This window comes from Podarcis melisellensis, assembly GCF_964234715.1.
Source record: "Podarcis melisellensis genome assembly, chromosome: 16".
NCBI classification, from domain to species: Eukaryota; Metazoa; Chordata; class Lepidosauria; order Squamata; family Lacertidae; genus Podarcis; species Podarcis melisellensis.
The window spans coordinates 26,233,298-26,252,272 of record NC_138533.1 but is presented as its reverse complement, the minus strand read 5'-3'; the positions used below and the strand labels follow the sequence as shown (position 1 = coordinate 26,252,272).

The following is an 18,975-nucleotide window of genomic DNA, read 5'->3' as shown; positions in this document are numbered from 1 at the left end:
GTTTTGGTGTGCAATCAACAAGAGTCCAGAATCTCTTGAACACGTGATCCAAGTTTCTCCTCTCTTCGTCCCTTTCAGAGGGGGACCCACATTTCTTAAAAGAGGAAGGAGGGAGCGGAATCTTTATTGAAACGCCCTGGGCCTAGAGACCACTACTGGGGTGGGGCTCAAAAGGCCCAGTGGCTCTTAACCCTTAGAGGATTAAGCCGGATAACTGGAGTTTAAAATGGCTTGGCTAGTAGGGCTGCTTGAGGTCCAGATCCATGGTGCTATCTTAGGGGAGAGGACCGAAAGCCACGATGACTGCATGCCCATCCCAAATTCATGCTAGGTTGGGTTGGGCTTCCAAAGAAAAGTGACTTTGCTGAGGCCCACCAAGAATGGGAAAGATCTGGCCAAGTGAAACCATGTAGTGTGTGTGCCGTCTTCACCAGAGAAGACGGAAGCTAGGAATGGTTCCCTTTCCATTCTTGGTATATCTTGGAAGAGTGTGTGTGTGTGTGTGCAGGCCAGAACCAGTGGTGTCTTAGTTCTAAGGGAACGAGAAGCCTGAAATGGAGGACAGAGGTAGGTGACTTAATCATGTTACAACGAGGGCTTCAGACTATCAGACCCAAATAAGAAAGTGGTCTCATTCCCTGTCAGCTGCAATTAAATGGTGAATTGGGAAGTAGCTGTTGCTCAAACCCAGCTGTTCCACACCAAGAAACCCCCACAGTGTGAGGCCACTGAGCCCCAAACTAGGACAGTCTCACCCTTTCTGTTCCTACCGCAAAGTGGCTCAAACAGCCTAGAGCAGCCTGCTACTCTGGAGCAACCCTTTGTGCTCACTGGAGGTTGTTCTTCCCCTTGTGACATGGGGGGTTGGTGGAAGCCCAGTTCGCAAGTTGGCTGTGTAGTGTTTTTGAACGTTTGCTTGGAGGTATTTGTAGAGATGAGGAAGAGAAGGAGGGTTCTTTGCTGGAGAGAGGCTGTCTTTGAGCTGCTCCTGAAGAACTTCCCAACTCCAAGAGGAGTGGGGAAGGCAAACGCACTCCCTCTGCCTGCAAGTAACCTCTGCTGACTCTTCCATGCCTTTTCCAACAGCAGACAAGGCACCCAGGTTGGGGGCAGCCCAGCCTGCCCCTCCCAGGCAAATGTCCCAGGCTCAGGAACCTTTATAAACGCTTGCAGTCTTTTCGAGGCCCAAGGCACCACTGTGATAAAGAGATCTGCAAACAGGGCCTCACAATTTTGTTGCCAAAAGCTAGAGAGTGTCAGTACTAAAAGTCACAAGCAGGACAGGATTCTGCTTCCAGAACATGCCACAAATGCACAGGAGGAAGGTAGTCCAAGGTGAGGCGACGGAAGGCAAATGGGTGCCTTGTTAATGTCATGTGAGGATTCAGACATCAGCGCTCTCTCTCTCTCTCTCTCTCTCTCTCTCTCTCTCTCTCTCTCTCTCTCTCTCTCATGCCCCTGCTGCCCCACTCCCTCCCCACAGGCAATTTATGGAAAGTGCGCACAGGTCTTGAGGATTAGGTGAGGTTTTCAGGTAGCTTATCCCGGATCAGCCCATGCTGCATGCTGACGTTGTGATCCAGCAATTCCAGTTCTGACGGAAGAGGGATTCCCAGCTCTCCCAGGTACAAGGAAAGGGCTTCAAAAGAATCCTCCAGTTTGGAAAACGGGGGCCTAGGGAGAGAGGAGGAAAGGCAGTAAGTTAATGCTGTCTCTCTACAGATCAGTCACCTATGGAGAGCAGGAATTTCCTCCAGGCGACCAGAAAGAGATGTTTAAAAGCAGCACACAAGTGACTGAAGCAGGTGTGCTAGGAAGGGCTGTGGTTCAGGGAACTCCCACCAGGCCAACCACAATGGAATAAGACAAAAGAGTTTGTGCTGGCTGGGAGCAATGGAAATTGTAGTCAAAAACTTCAGGTGATAGGAGGCTGATGGAGAGACTTCTGAACACCCCCAATCTATTGTGGCATTTTAAGCTGCTCCCCTTCTTCCATCCCCTGTGTTGAGGTTCCAAGAAGGAAGGCCTTTCACATGCCCAGGGTGGTGCAGCCTGGTCTGCCTTGCACAGAGGAAACAAGAGCTTGTTCCAGCCCTGGAGGGTGCAGTTTCCTTTGGTTCCTGCTTCACGCTCACTTGACATAAATAGTTCTTTTTAACAGCAAACTGCACTGGCAGGAAAAATAACACTTTAAAAGAAAAAGGGAGAGAGCAAAGTCAAAACAAAGGAAGTGCTCTGTCCCCCGTGAGGGTGACCCGCACGCAAATATGCCCCTCCCTCAAGCAGAATGCCAGGAGCAGACTCCATCAGCCTCCACCAACCTGATGCCCTTCGGTCGTTTCTGGACCACAGAACCTATCAGACCCAGGCAGAATAGCACCCTCCAAAACATCTGGAGAGAAGCAGGCTGGAACCAGACCAAAAAGAAGCAGGAAGGTACAGAGCCAAGATCTCCCTTCATCCTGTTTTGATCCCTCCAGAAGCCTCACCTGCTCTCTGGCTCTAGCCTGCAGCAGATGGCTGCCAGGGGGAAGAAGGCTGGAGGGCAGTCGGTGGGAACAAACTTCTCCCAGAAGAGCTTCACGTTGAGGCCAAAATCCAGAGTGCGGGGGAGGCAATCTGGATCGGCATATACTTGTCCGATGATCTGAAACAGAGAAAGGAGCTGTCAACGTCACGGAAAGCAGGACTCGGCTGTGTGCTGGCGCCACCACCTGGGGCTGCAGGTGATAGGAAGGAGGAACTGAACCAGATCCCAGGAGGGAAGCCTGGACAGGAACAGGCCCTTAGGAGCATTTGCATGGGAGAGGAGAAAGCAAGAAGGGAGGGCAGGAAGGGCCATGGTAGAACATCTGGACTTTCAAGCAGAAGGTCCCAAGTTCAATCCCCAGAGGCATCTCCAAGTACGGCTGGGAGAGACTCCCTGCCTGAAATCCTGGAAAGCTGCTGCCAGTCAGAGTAGGCAGTACTGAGCCAGATGGACCAATGGTCTGAGTCAGCAGAAGGCAGCTTCCATGTTCCCAATGGGGAAAGCGGAAGGGGTGTTTATTAATGCAACACGTTTCGGAGAAAAGATTCAACACTTAGATTAGCAGATGAAAAGCAGAGGCAGCGCATTTAAAGGCTGAATCTTTATTTTTCCAAGTTTCTCTGGCCAAGGACCAGGTGAGTAATAGTAGTAGTAGTAGTAGTAGTAATAATAATAATAAATTTATTATTTATACCCCGCCCATCTGGCTGAGTTTCCCCAGCCACTCTGGGCAGTTCCCAATTGAGTGTTAAAAACAATACAGCATTAAATATTAAAAACTTCCCTAAACGGGGCTGCCTTCAGATGTCTTTTAAAGATAGGATAGCTGCTTATTTGCTTCACATTTGAAGGGAGGGTGTTCCACAGGGCGGGCGCCACTACCGAGAAGGCCCTCTGTCTGGTTCCCTGTAACCTCACTTCTCGCAATGAGGGAACCGCCAGAAGGCCCTTGGTGCTGGATCTCAGTGTCCGGGCTGAACAATGGGGGTGGAGATGCTCCTTCAGGTATACATGACCGAGGCCGTTTAGGGCTTTAAAGGTCAGCACCAACTCTTTGAATTGTGCTCTGAAACCCTAACATGCAGAGAAGCTTTGAGGATCCTGGTGGCCAGACAGGAAGCTCAGGTACCACTTATTTATTCCTTAAATTCCTATACCACCCTTCATCTGAGGATCACAGGGCGGTTTATAATATAAAAACACAAAAATACATACCATAGTAACAAATGAAAACAATAACATTCTCCCCCCCCCCCTTAACAGTATTTATTTTATTAAAGAGCATGGCAACTTCTCACTTCTGAAGTGGCCCAGGTTTACCTCGCATAGCACAATCCCAAAGGAAAAGATGTCCACTGTCTCATCATAGCTCTGCCCTGGAAGAAAAGAAAAAAGGGAGAGTGGCTTTATTTTCATAAAATGGAGAAAGCACTGAGTGTGATCGACAGAACTGGTGGACCAAGAGTTCGCTAAGTCCCCTCAGGCAGTAGAATCAGAGTTTCCTGCCACACAGTCTATTTTTTATTGTCTCAGTGATTACATATGATTCCTGCATGCCTAACTCAGGGCATCATTCCTGGAATTTTCCCCATTTTATCCTTACATGCTTGGGAGCAAAGTTCAGGGTAAGAGATGGCACCTTGCCCAACGCCATTCTGTTAAGTATCATGGCTGTGGAGGGGACACTGTCAGACTTTCAGAGAGGACAGGTCTACAGAAATTCCTGCAAATCCAGTAGCTGGGGAAGGACCACGATGGCTCAGTGGCAGAGCACCTGCTTGGAATGCAGAAGGTCCCCAATGGCATCTCCTGGTAGGGCTGGGGAAGACTTCCTACCTGAAACCTTGGATAGCCACTGCTAGTCAGTGTGGACAATATGGAGCTGGATAGACCGATGCTCTGACTCTGTATAACGCAGCTTCTTATGTTCTTTGTTTGGGAAGGGCTAGAGCTCAGGGGTAAAGTACTTGCTTTGCATGCAGAAGGTCTCAGGTTCAACCTCCAGCTTCTTCAGGTAGGGCTCAGAGAGACTCCCTGACGGAATACCTTAAGAGTTGCTGCTGCAAGCCAGAGTAGGCCATCCTGATGTAGATAGACCAAGCTCACGGTATAAGATTGACCTGGCCTGAGACAGCTCCTTCGGCACTCTATTTGGGGACTTCCCTGGCTTTTTTCTGGCCCACGTAGGATCAGTCTGGATAGTTGGCCTTGGTGAAGATTTGACGTTTTCATCCCCAAAAAGTTTTTGATTTGAGTTTCTACTGAAATGAGGCTGCATCTTAATGTTGCATTTTAATCTTGTTTTTAAGTTGTATTTTAATCAATTGTTTTCATATCTGGTGTTAGCCGCCCTGAGCCTGGTCTCAGCTGGGGAGGGTGGGGTATAAATAAAATTTATTATTATGATTACTTGTGAAACTTCTTACCGTTCAGCATCTCTGGTGCCATCCAGTAGGGGTTCCCCACCACTGTGTAACGCTTCTTCCGGTCACTCTTGCGCAAGGTCCGCTTCTTGGCCGATGGCTTCTCCAGGGTGGGCTTCTTCCTCTCCTCTACAATCAGCCGGGAGAGGCCAAAGTCTGCAACCACCACAGTCTTGTCCTGCAGCCAAGAACAAAGGAGGAAGGGCCACTATGAGAGGGATCACTATGAGTCTGCGGGGATCAGAAGGCGCAATTTGCCCAGGAGCAAAAATATCTATAATAGATGCCCAGGGTCAATAGCAGTGCGTCCCAAAGTGAGTAGTACAACCCATTAGGGAGTGTTGGGTTTACCTGCAGGGGCAAAGACCATAAAAGGCAAAAGCGTAGTGGGGGGAGGGGGCACTGGAGGTATAAGTGACTATTAGACTTTGAAAAGCTGGTATCACTGGATCAAGTTCATAAAAAAGAACCAATTAAACTATATAGTTTTAAGTGGGTTTGGAATAAATGGGCAATTAACCTTTTTCTTTTTGAAAGTGTTTTTATTTGATTTTACGAATTCATTCACACTCATAATCACAAATAATAATAAAATTGCGCAAGATTCTTCTGAATCTTAAGACTTCCCTCCTCCCCTCCGTGGGTTCTTTAAGTAACTTTTTAACTGCATATTATAAGTCCATCTAATTTAGAATCCTCCACTGCATCCAAAATCTATGTATCATTGCAAGAGTTATTTGAAACCTGCCAAAGAGTTCCAGTGTTTACAGTGGTCTTTCAAGTATGATATAAATTTGTCCCATTCTTTGTTGAAGTTTTGATCCTCTTGGTTTCTGATTTTCCCGGTTGGAATAAATAGGCAATTAATAATAATAATAATAATAATAAATTTTATTTATATCCCGCCCTCCCCAGCCGAAGCCGGGCTCAGGGCGGCTAACAACAATAAACAGTACAAAAGTATAGCACAAACAACACTTTAAAATCATTCATTATAAAATTGATTCAAATCAAGCCACTGGCAACCATTGTGCCAGAGCTCCACGAAGATTGCCGAGGGAGGGAGTCAGGCTGTGCCCTGGCCAAAGGCCTGGTGGAACAGCTCTGTCTTGCAGGCCCTGCGGAAAGATGTCAAGTCCCGCAGGGCCCTAGTCTCTAGTGACAGAGCGTTCCACCAGATCGGAGCCACAGCCGAAAAAGCCCTGGCTCTAGTTGAGGCCAGCCTAACTTCTCTGTGGCCTGGGACCTTCAAGATGTTTTTATTTGAAGACCGTAAGTTTCTCTGTGGGGCATACCAGGAGAGACGGTCCCGTAGGTACGAGGGTCCTAGGCCGTAAACGTTACTGCTCTGAATTTTGTTGTGTGCAAACCACTATTCTGGTTTTTTATAGGGTATGGGGAACTGGGAATGATTTCATGGAACCAAGGGGCAGTGGCACCAAAAGTTTGGGAACCCCTGGTTTATAGGATCTAGGAGAAGAAAGGAGGAACCACAGCTCAAAGCAAAACCTAACAGTTTTTTTTTTGGGGGGGGGCAAATGCACATTGCTTAAGTCACCACCTGCTCTTGGCCTCCAATGAAAACATCAGGCTTAAAGACACTCAAGTTCTGAGCAACGATGCACCTCCTCTTGCTGGGATACATTTACAGCACTAACTTCGACCTATGAGGTCTCTGTGCACAGAGAGCCAGAGGGCTCCAGCTCTCAACTGTTTTGCTTGGTGGTGGGCGATGGGGAGAGACCGGGGAACTCACCAGCTTGATCAGGCAGTTGTGGGAGTTCAGATCTCGGTGGATGATGGACATCGAGTGGAGGTAAGCCTGTGAAAGGGAGGAAAAAGGAGAAGAGAGGCATTTGAACCAACACTGTTCTCCGGTTTGCGTCTGGGCCACTTCCAACGTGGCACTTCTGGCTGAGACCACTCAATGCTCCCACTGGCCTGTCTCACAGGCTATCCAAGTGCCTTTAAGCCATTGCCCTCCTTATAAGCCAAGGTGGTTGGGGACAAATAGAAGAAGATGCCTTCACCCCGGTATGGCTCCCCTTTATCACATACACAGCCCAACAAGACAATGACAATAATCCACCAACGGCATACAAATCAATATGGCTAGCCTGATCCAAAACACCCACCCACCCCACTCACACATGAAAACAAAGATCACCACAGCCAATCACAAACAAGCAACCACACCCATGGCCAACCCCAACCTCTCTTACCACCAAAGGAACACAAGTGAATAGCACAGAACCTGCACAAGCGATGCTGACACAAAACCCCACATATATTAAGTAGAATAGAAACATCGCCACCCGACCCCACCCCACCCATCTTACCCTCCCTTTCCCCTTCTTCTTCCTAATGTCTCAACAAATGAAACTGATCTGCAAAAAAAGTCACTTGGAGAGAGAGAGACATTGCACATACTTTTGTAAACTAAGAAAATCTTTAATAAAATACTTTTAAAAAAAAAACAAAAGCCAAGGTGGTGGCTGGGGCTGTGGGTAGAGAAGGCAGGTCAGAGGTGGTTTGGTCTGACCCAGAATCCAGTCAGACCAACTGCACTAAAAGCCTATTATGCTGGAGACCACCATGTGTGAGGGGTTCATGTGCAACCAAGAGACCACGGCTGCTGAGGTTGCAGAAATGAGCCACCAGCTCCACTGTGGTAAGCCGCATGTGTCTGAAAACCGGTTGCTGGAAGCCGCAGGAAGGGAAAGCTGCTGCTGCTGCTGCACTCATACCCTGCCTTGGGGCTTTCCATTGTGGTATCTGGTTGGCCACTGTGAGAACAGGATCTTGGACTAGATGAGGCCCCTTTGGTCTCATCCAGCAGCCAAGCTCTTCTTATGTCCTTATGACAGCCCCATTGCTTCTCCAGCAAAGGAACACCCCATCGCAACCCTTTCAAAGTCATGAGCCTAGACTGGGGCTACCTGGGCTGCAAAGCCTTAAGAGGCAAACTCCTGCGCATTTGCTGCTCATTCAGAGAGCAGTTCTCATTTCAGAAAGAGGATAATGCCACTGTTGCCCCCACCGCTAGTGTCTGCCACCTGAGACAATTGCTTAATGCCGTCTAATGGTAGGGCCGGCTCGTTTCTCTCTCAAATGCACCTTTCAACCCCCCTTGCTCAGCATCTGGTATTTTTGAAGCCCTCAAGATGGGGCAGGATATACAACTCAAGACAAGATTCCAGTGGGCAAAGAGTGTGTGTGTGTATATGTGAAGAACTGGGGACTCACCATTCCTGAGGCAATTCCTTTAGCAAAGCTGACCTTCTGCTCCCAGGGAAATGGATCCTGCAAGGCAAAAAAGAAGGCCCTCATTAACATGTTCCTCAAACCAGCAACATATCTGTAGCGGATGAAAGGCGCAATGCTCTTTTCAAAGTCTTTCCCAGAGCGACATCGCGGCTGTGCTGGCTGGGGCTGATGGCAGTTAAGAGTACAAAACAGCTGGAGGGCATCAGGCCTGGGGGAGACTACTCTAGAAGCCGAGAGCTTTAGTGGCCAAGAGCCACTGCACTTTTAGGGTAAAATTTCTCTTTGCTCATCTGACAAGCTGCCTTCACTCACCATGTTCCGAAGGAAATCCTTCAGAGTCCCGCCTTCAATGTACTCTGTGAGAAGGTTCAGCTTCTTGTCCTTGTACAGCACGCCAATGAATTTCAGGACGTTGGGGTGATCCAAGCTGCGCATCACCTTCACCTGAGAAGACAAGACAGCAGTCCAAGGGTTTGGGATGCACTGAGACCTCCTTTTAGCTGCTGCTTCTTTTTAAAAAGAAAACACAACAAAAAGTATTTGAAGTCTAAGCAGCTCTTGCAGTCCCATCTGAGGGACTGATCCGATCCACACTTGCTCACCTTCAGAACTGCTGTAGGGAGCCCAGGTGTGTTGGCCTTGAAGAATATATACTCCACCCTGCCAGTACAGGTTAGAGCATCAGACTGCAATCTGGGAGACCAAGGTCCAAGCCCCCTCTCAGTCACAAAGGTCATTGGGCAGCCTTGGGCCAGTCACTATTTCTCAGTCTAACCTACAAGGCTGTTATGAGAGTAAAATGGGGAAGCAGAGAACTGTCTATGCCACCTTTGAGTTCCTTGGACAAAAGGTGGACCATACATGCAATACTTTTTTTTTTAAAAAAATGGAAATTAAATATAAACATGCAAGAAAGTAAATAAACAAAACAGGGTGGAACTGTGGAGTGGTAAGTTTGATGGGAAACAGGAATTGGTGTCTGAAGAGTGCAGCAAGAGGTTTAACAGTGTCATTGCTGGCAAATGGAGGGGCACTGGGACCCCACTTCAAGCAGCAACATATTTCTTTTTTATATAAAAAATTATTTATTTGTTTTTTCAGATTAAAATTTTACAGTCACATATCCAATATACAACATAGAAACAAGATTCCAAAGAATCTCCTGGACTTCCCTCCAGGATGTTAATCATTTCCTCCTGCGTCTTTTATAATAATCCAAATCTTTTACCTCTCCATTGTGTCCAAAATTCACCATTAAACTACAAGTGATATTCCAATCCTACTAATGATTTTAACTGTTTACAATGGTTTTTAAGATAAATTATAAGTTTCCCCCATTCCTTATTAAAATTTTTGGTCATCCCGGTTTCTGATTCTTCCGGTCATTTTAGCCATTTCGACATAATCCATCAACTTGATCTGCCATTCTGCAGCAACATATTTCGGCCCAGCTCTAGCTCTCCAGAGCAATGTGCAACATTAAATGCAACCCAAGTCTTGGGCATTATCTGCACGGCTTAAAAGCCAAAGAGGAGCAGCACATGACATAATGTTCTTTTGCTCTCTTCTAAGTGGGCAGCCATGGGGTGATCTTCCTGAGCCCCCATTCCTATCGAGGCTGCTGAATAGCAGGACAGCTTAATGCACCCGCTTGAAAAGGCTGTGCCTACCTCTGTCAAGAAGGTCTTCTGCGTTTCCTCGTCACAACGGATCAGCTCCTTCATCACCATCACTTTCCCTGTTGCTTTGTGAGTCACCTGAACAGCAAAAGTAAGAAGAACTTAACATGACGCTTCCAAACCGTTGCACGATCTCACTGACCCTTGCAAGATCTCTGTAAAGGGTCACTGGCAGCAGAGTGGCTTCCCCAGGCCTCTTAAGGGTTGCGCTTGGCAGAATCTGGAGGGAGCTCTGCGCTCCCATAAGCCTTCTGTCCTCCTCTCACACTTGGGAATTAACACATTACTTGATCAAAGCAGGAAGTATGTGTGCACGCACACAAGGAGGGAACTCATGGCTTGCTCCTGTACCTCCAGCCCAAGGTTTAGAGGGCTGTCTGAACGCAGTTGGCGCATTCTTGTTGGTTTGCACCTGTCCGCTGTGCTAACAAGATCGCTCTCTGTGAAGCAGAGAAACAGAACACCCCACTTTTAGGCTTGGAAAACCCAAAAGAAAGCCTCCTGTTTTAGAGAGCTCATTTCAGTCTATCCGCTTAGAGAGCTGGTGACGATGTGAACAAGGCTTGTAATGAACAGACTGAAAGCAAACCAAAGGGAGAGGTATGCTGAGTTTTGTGTGAAGTCTTCAGCAGTGAAGAGCCGCTATATTGTCATTTATTATTACTTTCATTTTTGTTACTGTTGTTAATAATAATATTTCAGGCCATTACCTGCCCTTCACCCTAAGGTCCCAGGGCAGGTTACAACAATTTAAAACACAACATTTAAACAACATAAAATTGCAAAAATAGGATGGGTCCTAAAATCAGAAAGGTAGTGTGGTGTAGAATGTGGAACTAGGACTTGGGAGGTAAAGGGAAAGGGAAAGGTACCCCTGACCGTTAGGTCCAGTCGCAGACGGCTCTGGGGTTGCGGTGCTCATCTCGCTTTATTGGCTGAGGGAGCCAGCATACAGCTTCTGGGTCATGTGGCCAGCATGTGGTCAGGCGAACCAGAGCAGCACACGGAAACGCCGTTTACCTTCCCGCCGGAGCGGTACCTATTTATCTACTTGCACTTTGACGGGCTTTCAAAACCTCCCACTCTGCCACGAAGCTCATTGGGTGTGACCCTGGGCCAGTCACTCACTTTCAGTCTACCCTACCTCACAGGGCTGTTGTGGGAATTAAATGAGGGAGAGAACCACATATGCTAACTTGAGCTTCTTGGAGTAAAAGACAGGAATAAACACAATAAATAAATAATGGATATACATATCAGGTGTCTGAATCAGAATCTGAATTAGAAGACAAGAAGAGGAGTATGTCACCTGCGCTGGGCCTGACTGGTCAAGCACATAAAGAGGGGCAGCAACTTGCCTGAAACATTTGACACTCCCCCCCCCAGTGACTGAAACAGAAGATGACGACAACCAGCAACCTTAACCAGTTTTATTTGTAATACATAGCTTTGTTTTGCTTTTATCTAGGTTTTTTTTACTAGAGTGTTGTTTGTATTGTTATTGACTTTATGTTAACAGCATAGAGTTGTTGTTGGTTTTTTTACTACAGTAAAAGTTATTACATTTTTTGCAAGTAATCTAAAAGTCCCCTGCTTTTCCAAAACAAATGTGCAGCAGCAGAGGAGAGGAGGGTGCTAGGTTGTTGTACGTCTCCTTTAAAAGGAAGGCCATGCAGAAAGGACGTTCAGAAGACAAGGGCAAGCCGGATGCTCCCCCCCCCCCAACCAACACAGTAGCCTTGCAGAATGTGGAGTGTTGGGGCGTTGGCGGCAGCCCAGGGTGGGGGTGGGCAGCGTGCACAAATCGGAGGCCAGAGTTAGTGGGAATGCTCATCACAAGGCATGCTGCAAAGAGAGCATTGGGCTTACCTGCACCTGCTACGTGCCTACCCACAGAAGAGGAAGGAGAAGGAGAAGAAACAGGTTCATTAGTAAGAAAAGGTAAAGAGGAGCTGGAATGTGGCATGTACCCAAGGATGCAGGCTAAAACAGGGCATGGTTATAAGCCCCTTCATAAGAGCTTGCTGGATCAGGCCAATGGCCCATCTAGCCCAGCACCCTGTTCTCACAGGGGCCAACCAGATGCCTGTGGCAAAAAAACGGGGAAACAATCACTAGAGACCCCTCCCCTCCTGTGGTTCCCAGCAATGGGGATTCAGAAGCATTGCTGCCTCCAGCTGTGGAGGGCAGAGCATAGCCGTCGTGGCCAGTAGCCGTGGATAGCTCTTGTCTACGTGAATTTTCCTAATCCTCTTTTAAAGCCATCTTGGTTGGTATCCTTCACAGCCTCCTGTGGCAGCAAGTTCCACAGGTTAATTGCGTGCTGCATGAAGGAGTACTTTCTTTTCGCCGTGCTGAATCTTGCTTCCACATTGTGCCAGAGTCGAAATATAGGACAGGCTATCCCCAAATCAGAACTCCAGGTGTTCTGGAGGATGGAGCAGGGCCACGGATGAACTCAGCTTGAGAAGCTGTGGTCCAACAGGGCCACCTTTTTCCTAAATAGGAGAACTGGCTCAAGCACAAAGTTTTGACAGAAGATGAAATGATTGGCAAATAGAGCATCGGTGCCGAAGAAGCTTAGGTACGGCTACTCAGGCTCTTGCGCCCCAGATCAGGAGATGGGGAGAGCCAACTTAAAACTCTGCAGTCAGAGATGTGTAGGAAGTTGCCTTATACTGTGTCAGACATTGGCTCATCTACTTCAACACTGTCTACACTGACTGGCAGCAATGGCTTCAGGGCTCCAAGCAGAAGCCTCTCCCAGCTCTACCTAGAGATGCTGGGGATTGAACCTGGAACCTGTTGCAAGCAAAGCAGATGCTCTAACAACCACTGAGCTATGGCCCTTTCCCATTCAGTGTCAGCTGCACCAACTTCAAGGACAGCAAAAGGAACAGTGAAGCAATTGCTGGGAGAAACCTGATGGGACAAATGACGATCCTGATGAATGAAACACCATTAACGTGAGAAGCAGACAGGCCCCGTTCCTGGGGGTTCTGTTGGGAGAGAAAGGTAAGAGAGTATCTGCGACAGTTTGCTCACCTTGATAGCCTGGCCGAAGAAGCCTTTTCCCAAAACCTCCCCGTGGATCAGATCACAGGGGCGGAAGATCTGCTGGGAACCACTTGTGGATGAGCGGAGCGATTCAGAACGGCTGATATCCCGGCTGAGGAGGAGCGGTTCCTTTGGGGAGCTGGGGCCAGGGGACTTGGAGATGCTGTTGCTTCGTCTGGCGTGGAAAATGCAACCAAGGTTAGATCTTTTGCTGGAAGTCCAAGCTGCAGGCTCCCTGTTCTCCAGCTCATTGGGATGGGAGGAAGAGATGCACACAAAGCACACCTCGGTTCGCCAGACCAAGCTCCATAATAAATGAACATGTGTAACAACAGTATAAAAGAAGCCACACTGTGATCGAATTCAGGGCTGCATTTAGTACGCCACACAAAACCAAATCAGATTGGCTGCACTGTGCTGTGATCATGGGACTGGGGACGGGACACTTAAAAATTATTCATTTATTATAAAAAAAAATTACATACCGCTGTTTCATAAAAAACGTACCACAGTGGTTTACAACAGTATCCTGGACCAAGTTGTTCAGGGCTTTGTAAATCTATATAGGAACCTTGAACTTTTTGGAAGTTGGAGCTATGGGGACATTTGGAATTCAAAGGAGAATGAAACAAGATGTGGAATACCCTATAGGCCTTATCTTCAAGTACGTAGGCCTGGCTGGAAGAAACGAGGATGCTGCAGGGCGGGAGTCTCCCCGAGATTTGGTCTTGAATATTAAAGACTATCAAAAAGACTGGCAGAGGAGCTAGGAGAGAGACTTAAGAGCCTCGGACATAAGATCACCGGGTTGATGGTCTTATTTTGAGATTTGTTGGGGACTGAAACCGGGAAGGGGGATGGGTGGAACAAAAAATGGGAATTTAAAGTGTACATAATATAAGTTGCTTTTTTTTGTTTTACTTTTAGGAGAATTGGAAATTCGTGGAAGGGAATTTTCTTTCGACCTTAGGGAAATGTTTTAAGAACAAGTACAGTTATATAGATTTGGATGAGAGTTAAGTTTGGATAAAGTAAAAAAGTGGTTTTCAAAAATATGGTAAAATCAAGGTTTTTGTTGATAAGATGTTTGAGAAAGGAATTGGATAAGGATTTGCTGAACCAACAATTTGAATTGGAATACAAAAAAGGGAGGTATGAGGAAGTCTGGGAAATAAGTTAATGAAAAATAAGTAACGGAAATTTTATGTGTTTTTAATCATTTTTACTTTTGTATGTTATTTTTTCTTTTTTTCTTATTTTTGTATGTATGTTATTTTTTCTTTTTGATTTTTATTGTATTACTATTGGAAAGTTTAATAAATATTCTTTTTTTAAAAAAGGAACCTTGAACTTTTGTCCTAGGGGCACTCTTGTCAAAGTCCAGTGGGCCATCATGTGACTAATAATAATAATAATAATAATAATAATAATAATAATAATAATTTATTATTTATACCCCGCCCATCTGGCTGGGCTTCCCCAGCCACTCTGGGCGGCTTCCAACAAAATATTAAAATACTGTAATACATCAAACATTAAAAGCTTCCCTAAACTTATGTCTTGATACCCAACTTATCCAATATTGTCCTTATTTATCACAGTTACAAACCACTGTATTCTCCAAGGAGCTCAAAGTGATGTGCTGTCAGGCTTGAGGAATTCTCTCCCTCCCCCCAATGATTTCAAGAAGCAGGGAAGAAACAAGAAGGCTCTTATGATTTATTCAGTCATTACGGCAGAAGACGAAGAATCCAATCCTTCCTCCATGATGGAAGGCGGAGGAGCCAGAGGGAGCAACTCCCTCTTTCCCAACAGCATCTGACCCTATAATGGCCCCCCCGGTCAAATGCCTCTGTGTCCGTTGCTCTTGCACCCTTAATGAACGCCGCGTTCTAGGGGATGGCAGATCATCTATGCTATCTAATGAAGTGTCCGCTGGCTCCTCTGTCTCTCCCCCTGCTTCTCCTAACACCTCATAACTTGGCTGCTTGCTTGTCTCTGACTTGTTAGCTCCCTCATCGTTTGGCTGTAATTCAACACAGCCTCCCTCTTCCCTGTCAGCTACAGGAGAAGAGGGAGGGGGCGATCACCACCATTCCTCTTCCTCTTCATTCCGGTCCCTGACATGTACATAGTTCTCCCTCTCCTCATATGATCACAACAACAACCCTGTGAGGTAGGTAGGTCTGTGAGGCAATGACTGGCCTGTGGTCACCCAGGGAGCTTCATGGTTGAGAAGGGATTCATACCCTGGTCTCCCAAGGTTCTAGTCCAACTTTTGCACTGCACTGGCTCTTAGTAGTAGCAAGTAAGGCAGGAGGCAGGAATATGTTGGATACACCCATTAGAGTAGCAGGCCTTCCCCAAAATAGAATCTTCCAGATGTTTTGGTCTACAACTCCCATCAGCTTCAGCCAGCAGAGAATACTGCAGTTCAAAACCGCTGGAGGGTGCCAGGTTGAGAGGAGCACTGTGTTAGAGGGGTCAGCCTAAATTCCTCTAGTCTAACCTCCTGCAAAAGTGAAAAGCTATATAGCCAAAATAAAATGCTAGTTGGAAGTCAGTAAAAATTTTGGAGGTAGCCTCCCCTGGCCTTGGTACCTGAGGGAGCGACGCCGCAGCGTTCCTTCCAGGTTCTCCTTCAGGTCCAGAGCTGATATGGGACAGGGTGAAGAGGGCTTTTTCATGCGCCCGGGCATCCGGGCATCCAGACGCAGTCTGTCGAGGCGCTGAGAGACGGGGTCATGCTCGATCAACAGCTGGAGGGTTTGGCTCGTCTTGCGAATCAGGTCCTCTACCTGAGAAGTGAACCCAGGAATGAGGAAGTTGCACAGTGAAGGCGAGAGAGACCTCCAAGGGAGCATCTCCAGGGGTCATTCAAACAGAAAGTTGTTGATAGCACAGACATCCTGGCATTGGTAAACTTAGCTCACACAAAAACCTCAACCTTTGCCTCAATTCAACCTATAAGAGGTTTAAAGGTAAAGGTAAAGGGACCCCTGAAAATTAGGTCCAGTCGTGACCGACTCTGGGGTTGCAGCGCTCATCTCGCTTTACTGACCGAGGGAGCCGGCGTACAGCTTCCGGGTCATGTGGCCAGCAGGACTAAGCCGCTTCTGGCGAACCAGAGCAGTGCACGGAAACACCGTTTACCTTCCCGCCAGAGCGGTACCTATTTATCTACTTGCACTTTGATGTGCTTTCGAACTGCTGGGTTGGCAGGAGCAGGGACCGAGCAACGGGAGCTCACCCCGTTGCGGGGATTCAAACCGCTGACCTTCTGATCGGCAAGTCCTAGCCTCTGTGGTTTAACCCACAGTGCCACCCGCAAATCAGGACGCAGGTTTCTGTGACTGTCCACAGCTAATTATGTATTTATGGCTGTCTCTGTACTCTGCATTTCTTCTCCTCACTGCTTACAATCCTACACCAAACCACGTGTGCATATATGCCTGAAATATGCTGATGACCCACAGCTGTACTTCTCCTTTACATCTTTTGGCATGACAGCACCTACACTTTGGAACTCCCTGCCTATTGACACCAGGCAGGCGCCTTCACTCTTTTTGGCACATGCTAAAAACATTTTTGTCCAGGCAAGCCTACCCAGAAAGCTGATTTGAGTTTTAACCTGTTTTTAGTCTACTGTTAATTTAACTTTTCGAATGTCTTGAATTATTGTTAATTCTTCTCAACAATTTTATTGCTTTATCTTTTTTTGTAAATCGCTTTGGAGTTTGTTTTTTACAATCAAGCAGTGTATAAACATTACAAAATAAATAAATGAACAAATAATGTACCTGACAAAGTTGCCCTCAGTCCATGAAAGCTTATTATGCGCTAATAAATTTTGATAGAATCTTGCGGCACCTTAAAAACCTACGTTGTTCTAACTGTTTGCAGTAGCCCATATTCCAGTGAGGAGTCTTGTATTTATGCCACATACGAAAGAGAAGGAAATTGCTCATTACTCACAAATGTGAGAACTTTGCTTGCACCTTGAGATACATTGAAGACAACTGAGGGACCAGACCAAAGGCCCCAGTGGCTAAGAAAATACAACAACACTGCCTCATACCCAAGTCTGTCTATTGGTCCATCTATAGCGCAGAGTTGTCTACTCCAGTCTTCACCAACTCCCATAAGCCATACGACACAGGGGCTGATGGGAGTTGTAGTCTAAAACACCTGGAGGGCACAAGGCTGGCCGACTGGCACCTGTTCTCCAGGGTTCCCATCAGAGATCTTTATAGCAATGCCATGATCAATCCTGAGCCCTTCTGCATGCAAAGCATCTGCACCAGCCTTGAGCTATTCTCTCTTCTCCATTCTGTTCTATTTCTCAAATCACCAGGAGCAAGAAGTGAACTTAAAAGAGATGTCCAGGCCGTACCTCTTCTGTTTGTAGTGTGCGAATCGGGGTCCCATTGATCTCCAGGATCTTGTCTCCAGGGTGAATAGCGTTCTGGACATCAGGACTAATATGCAGTCGGTTGACTCTATAAACAAAGAGGGAAGGTCATGTGACAGCAGAACTATTTGCAGAACTATTTTTATTTTTCTGGGTCTCCAAGGAGTGACAACATGAATTGCACTACTCCAAAGACAACAGAAGAGTGAAACTTCCATACAAGTGCAGCAGTCAGTGTTTAAATTAACAAATAAATTACATATTATCCTTAAAATAATCGGAGTTTTGCTTATAAAACAAATAAACTTGACTAAGAGAAGAAAAATATAGAGAGGGGACATTAGGAGATTGTCAGGATACATTTAGTACTTTGATGTCTTCATATCTCCATGCCAATTTAAGGAAATAGAATCCTAGAATTGTAGAGTTGGAAGGGACCTCAAGGGTCATCTAGTCTAAGCCCAGGCAATACTGCCTATAGTCATCCCTGGGTGGGCTCTTCCCTATTCTCTATTATCAGTCACATCTGGACTGGTTCGCCATTAGATCTCCCCCCATTCTATCATAGATTCCATTTGTTCAAATTGAGAAAAAGCTTTCTGATATTCCACTGTCATAGGAAATAAGTATTTTTTTTCAAATTAGGGCTGAAGTTTCATAGCTGCTAACCATTTCGCTGTTCTTGAGGATGTGAGGGCAGTTATGTCAGTTTGTATTCCTACTTCCAAAACTCTTTGTTTAAAAATATTTCTAGTGACATTTCCCAATGGATTCAATGCCTGTAAAGAGAATCGAAAATATCTGGATAATAGTTCTGAAAGTTTTGCAACGAAAGGTTTCCTAGACTGTTTGACCTCTGTTCCTCTAAAAACATATCAGGAAACCTGTCTTTCATCAGCTGATTTCTACTACACCAGTAATTTACCACCCTGACATAATTTAACCAGAAACCGTTTCCATGACTGGTTCTGCTCTAATTGAAGTTGAGCTCTCAATTTTAGTAAAATCTGCAATGCCCCAAATTTTCAAAGCAAGAATTCATATCAGTCTCATTGTTGCTTAAAAAAAATATTTAAAACTGGCACAATGACTATCCCTGGTTATTAAAAATTCAGCAGTCTGTTTAAAGACTACTTGTTTTTCTTTATTTGTAAAGTCCAAGGTGCTGAGGCTGAGAAGGTTATGATAAGGTAACTGGGAGATTTCATCAGCTCTGGCTCTTTAGAATTAAACAGTTACTTGTGTTTAGATTCCCCCCCCCCCCTTTGACTAAAAAAGCTTTAGATTTGACATTATTAATGACTAAACCATTTTCTGGACTGTCTTAATCTTTTCAGGCCCACTTGAGGTGTCAAAAGGAACATATCTTCTCAATAAATACTGTACATTTACCAGTCTCTTAAAGCTTTGGGAACATGATAATTCCAATTGTGCAGTTATGATGATATAAAACCAAAGTTAAAAAGATATATACAGCCTTGAGGGAGACCTTTATATGTCAACATGGCGAAGAGGGAAAAGGAAGAGTTAAAGTAATGCAAGTCTTTTGTATATGATACAATCATTCCCTTTGATCTCTCAACCAGAGTCTCTAAGAAGGACAACAGT

General features: G+C 46.1%; 1 protein-coding gene across 4 annotated transcripts in view; it reads right to left on the bottom strand.

Moving 5' to 3' along the window:
- Positions 1-236: 236 nt before the first annotated feature.
- Positions 237-18,975, bottom strand: part of LIMK2 (LIM domain kinase 2) — a 46,342-nt gene continuing 27,603 nt past the window's right edge. For all 4 annotated transcript variants that reach the window (XM_081892380.1, XM_081892382.1, XM_081892383.1 and 1 more), the window contains 11 exons: positions 17,350-17,455; positions 15,558-15,754; positions 12,945-13,131; positions 9,891-9,977; positions 8,533-8,664; positions 8,200-8,256; positions 6,710-6,775; positions 4,957-5,131; positions 3,851-3,906; positions 2,490-2,647; positions 237-1,674 (listed from right to left, as the gene is read on the bottom strand). In XM_081892380.1, the coding sequence (XP_081748506.1) occupies positions 1,518-1,674; positions 2,490-2,647; positions 3,851-3,906; positions 4,957-5,131; positions 6,710-6,775; positions 8,200-8,256; positions 8,533-8,664; positions 9,891-9,977; positions 12,945-13,131; positions 15,558-15,754; positions 17,350-17,455 (1,378 nt within the window). In that variant the 3' untranslated portion in view covers positions 237-1,517. The remainder of the gene's footprint in view (positions 1,675-2,489; positions 2,648-3,850; positions 3,907-4,956; positions 5,132-6,709; positions 6,776-8,199; positions 8,257-8,532; positions 8,665-9,890; positions 9,978-12,944; positions 13,132-15,557; positions 15,755-17,349; positions 17,456-18,975) is intronic.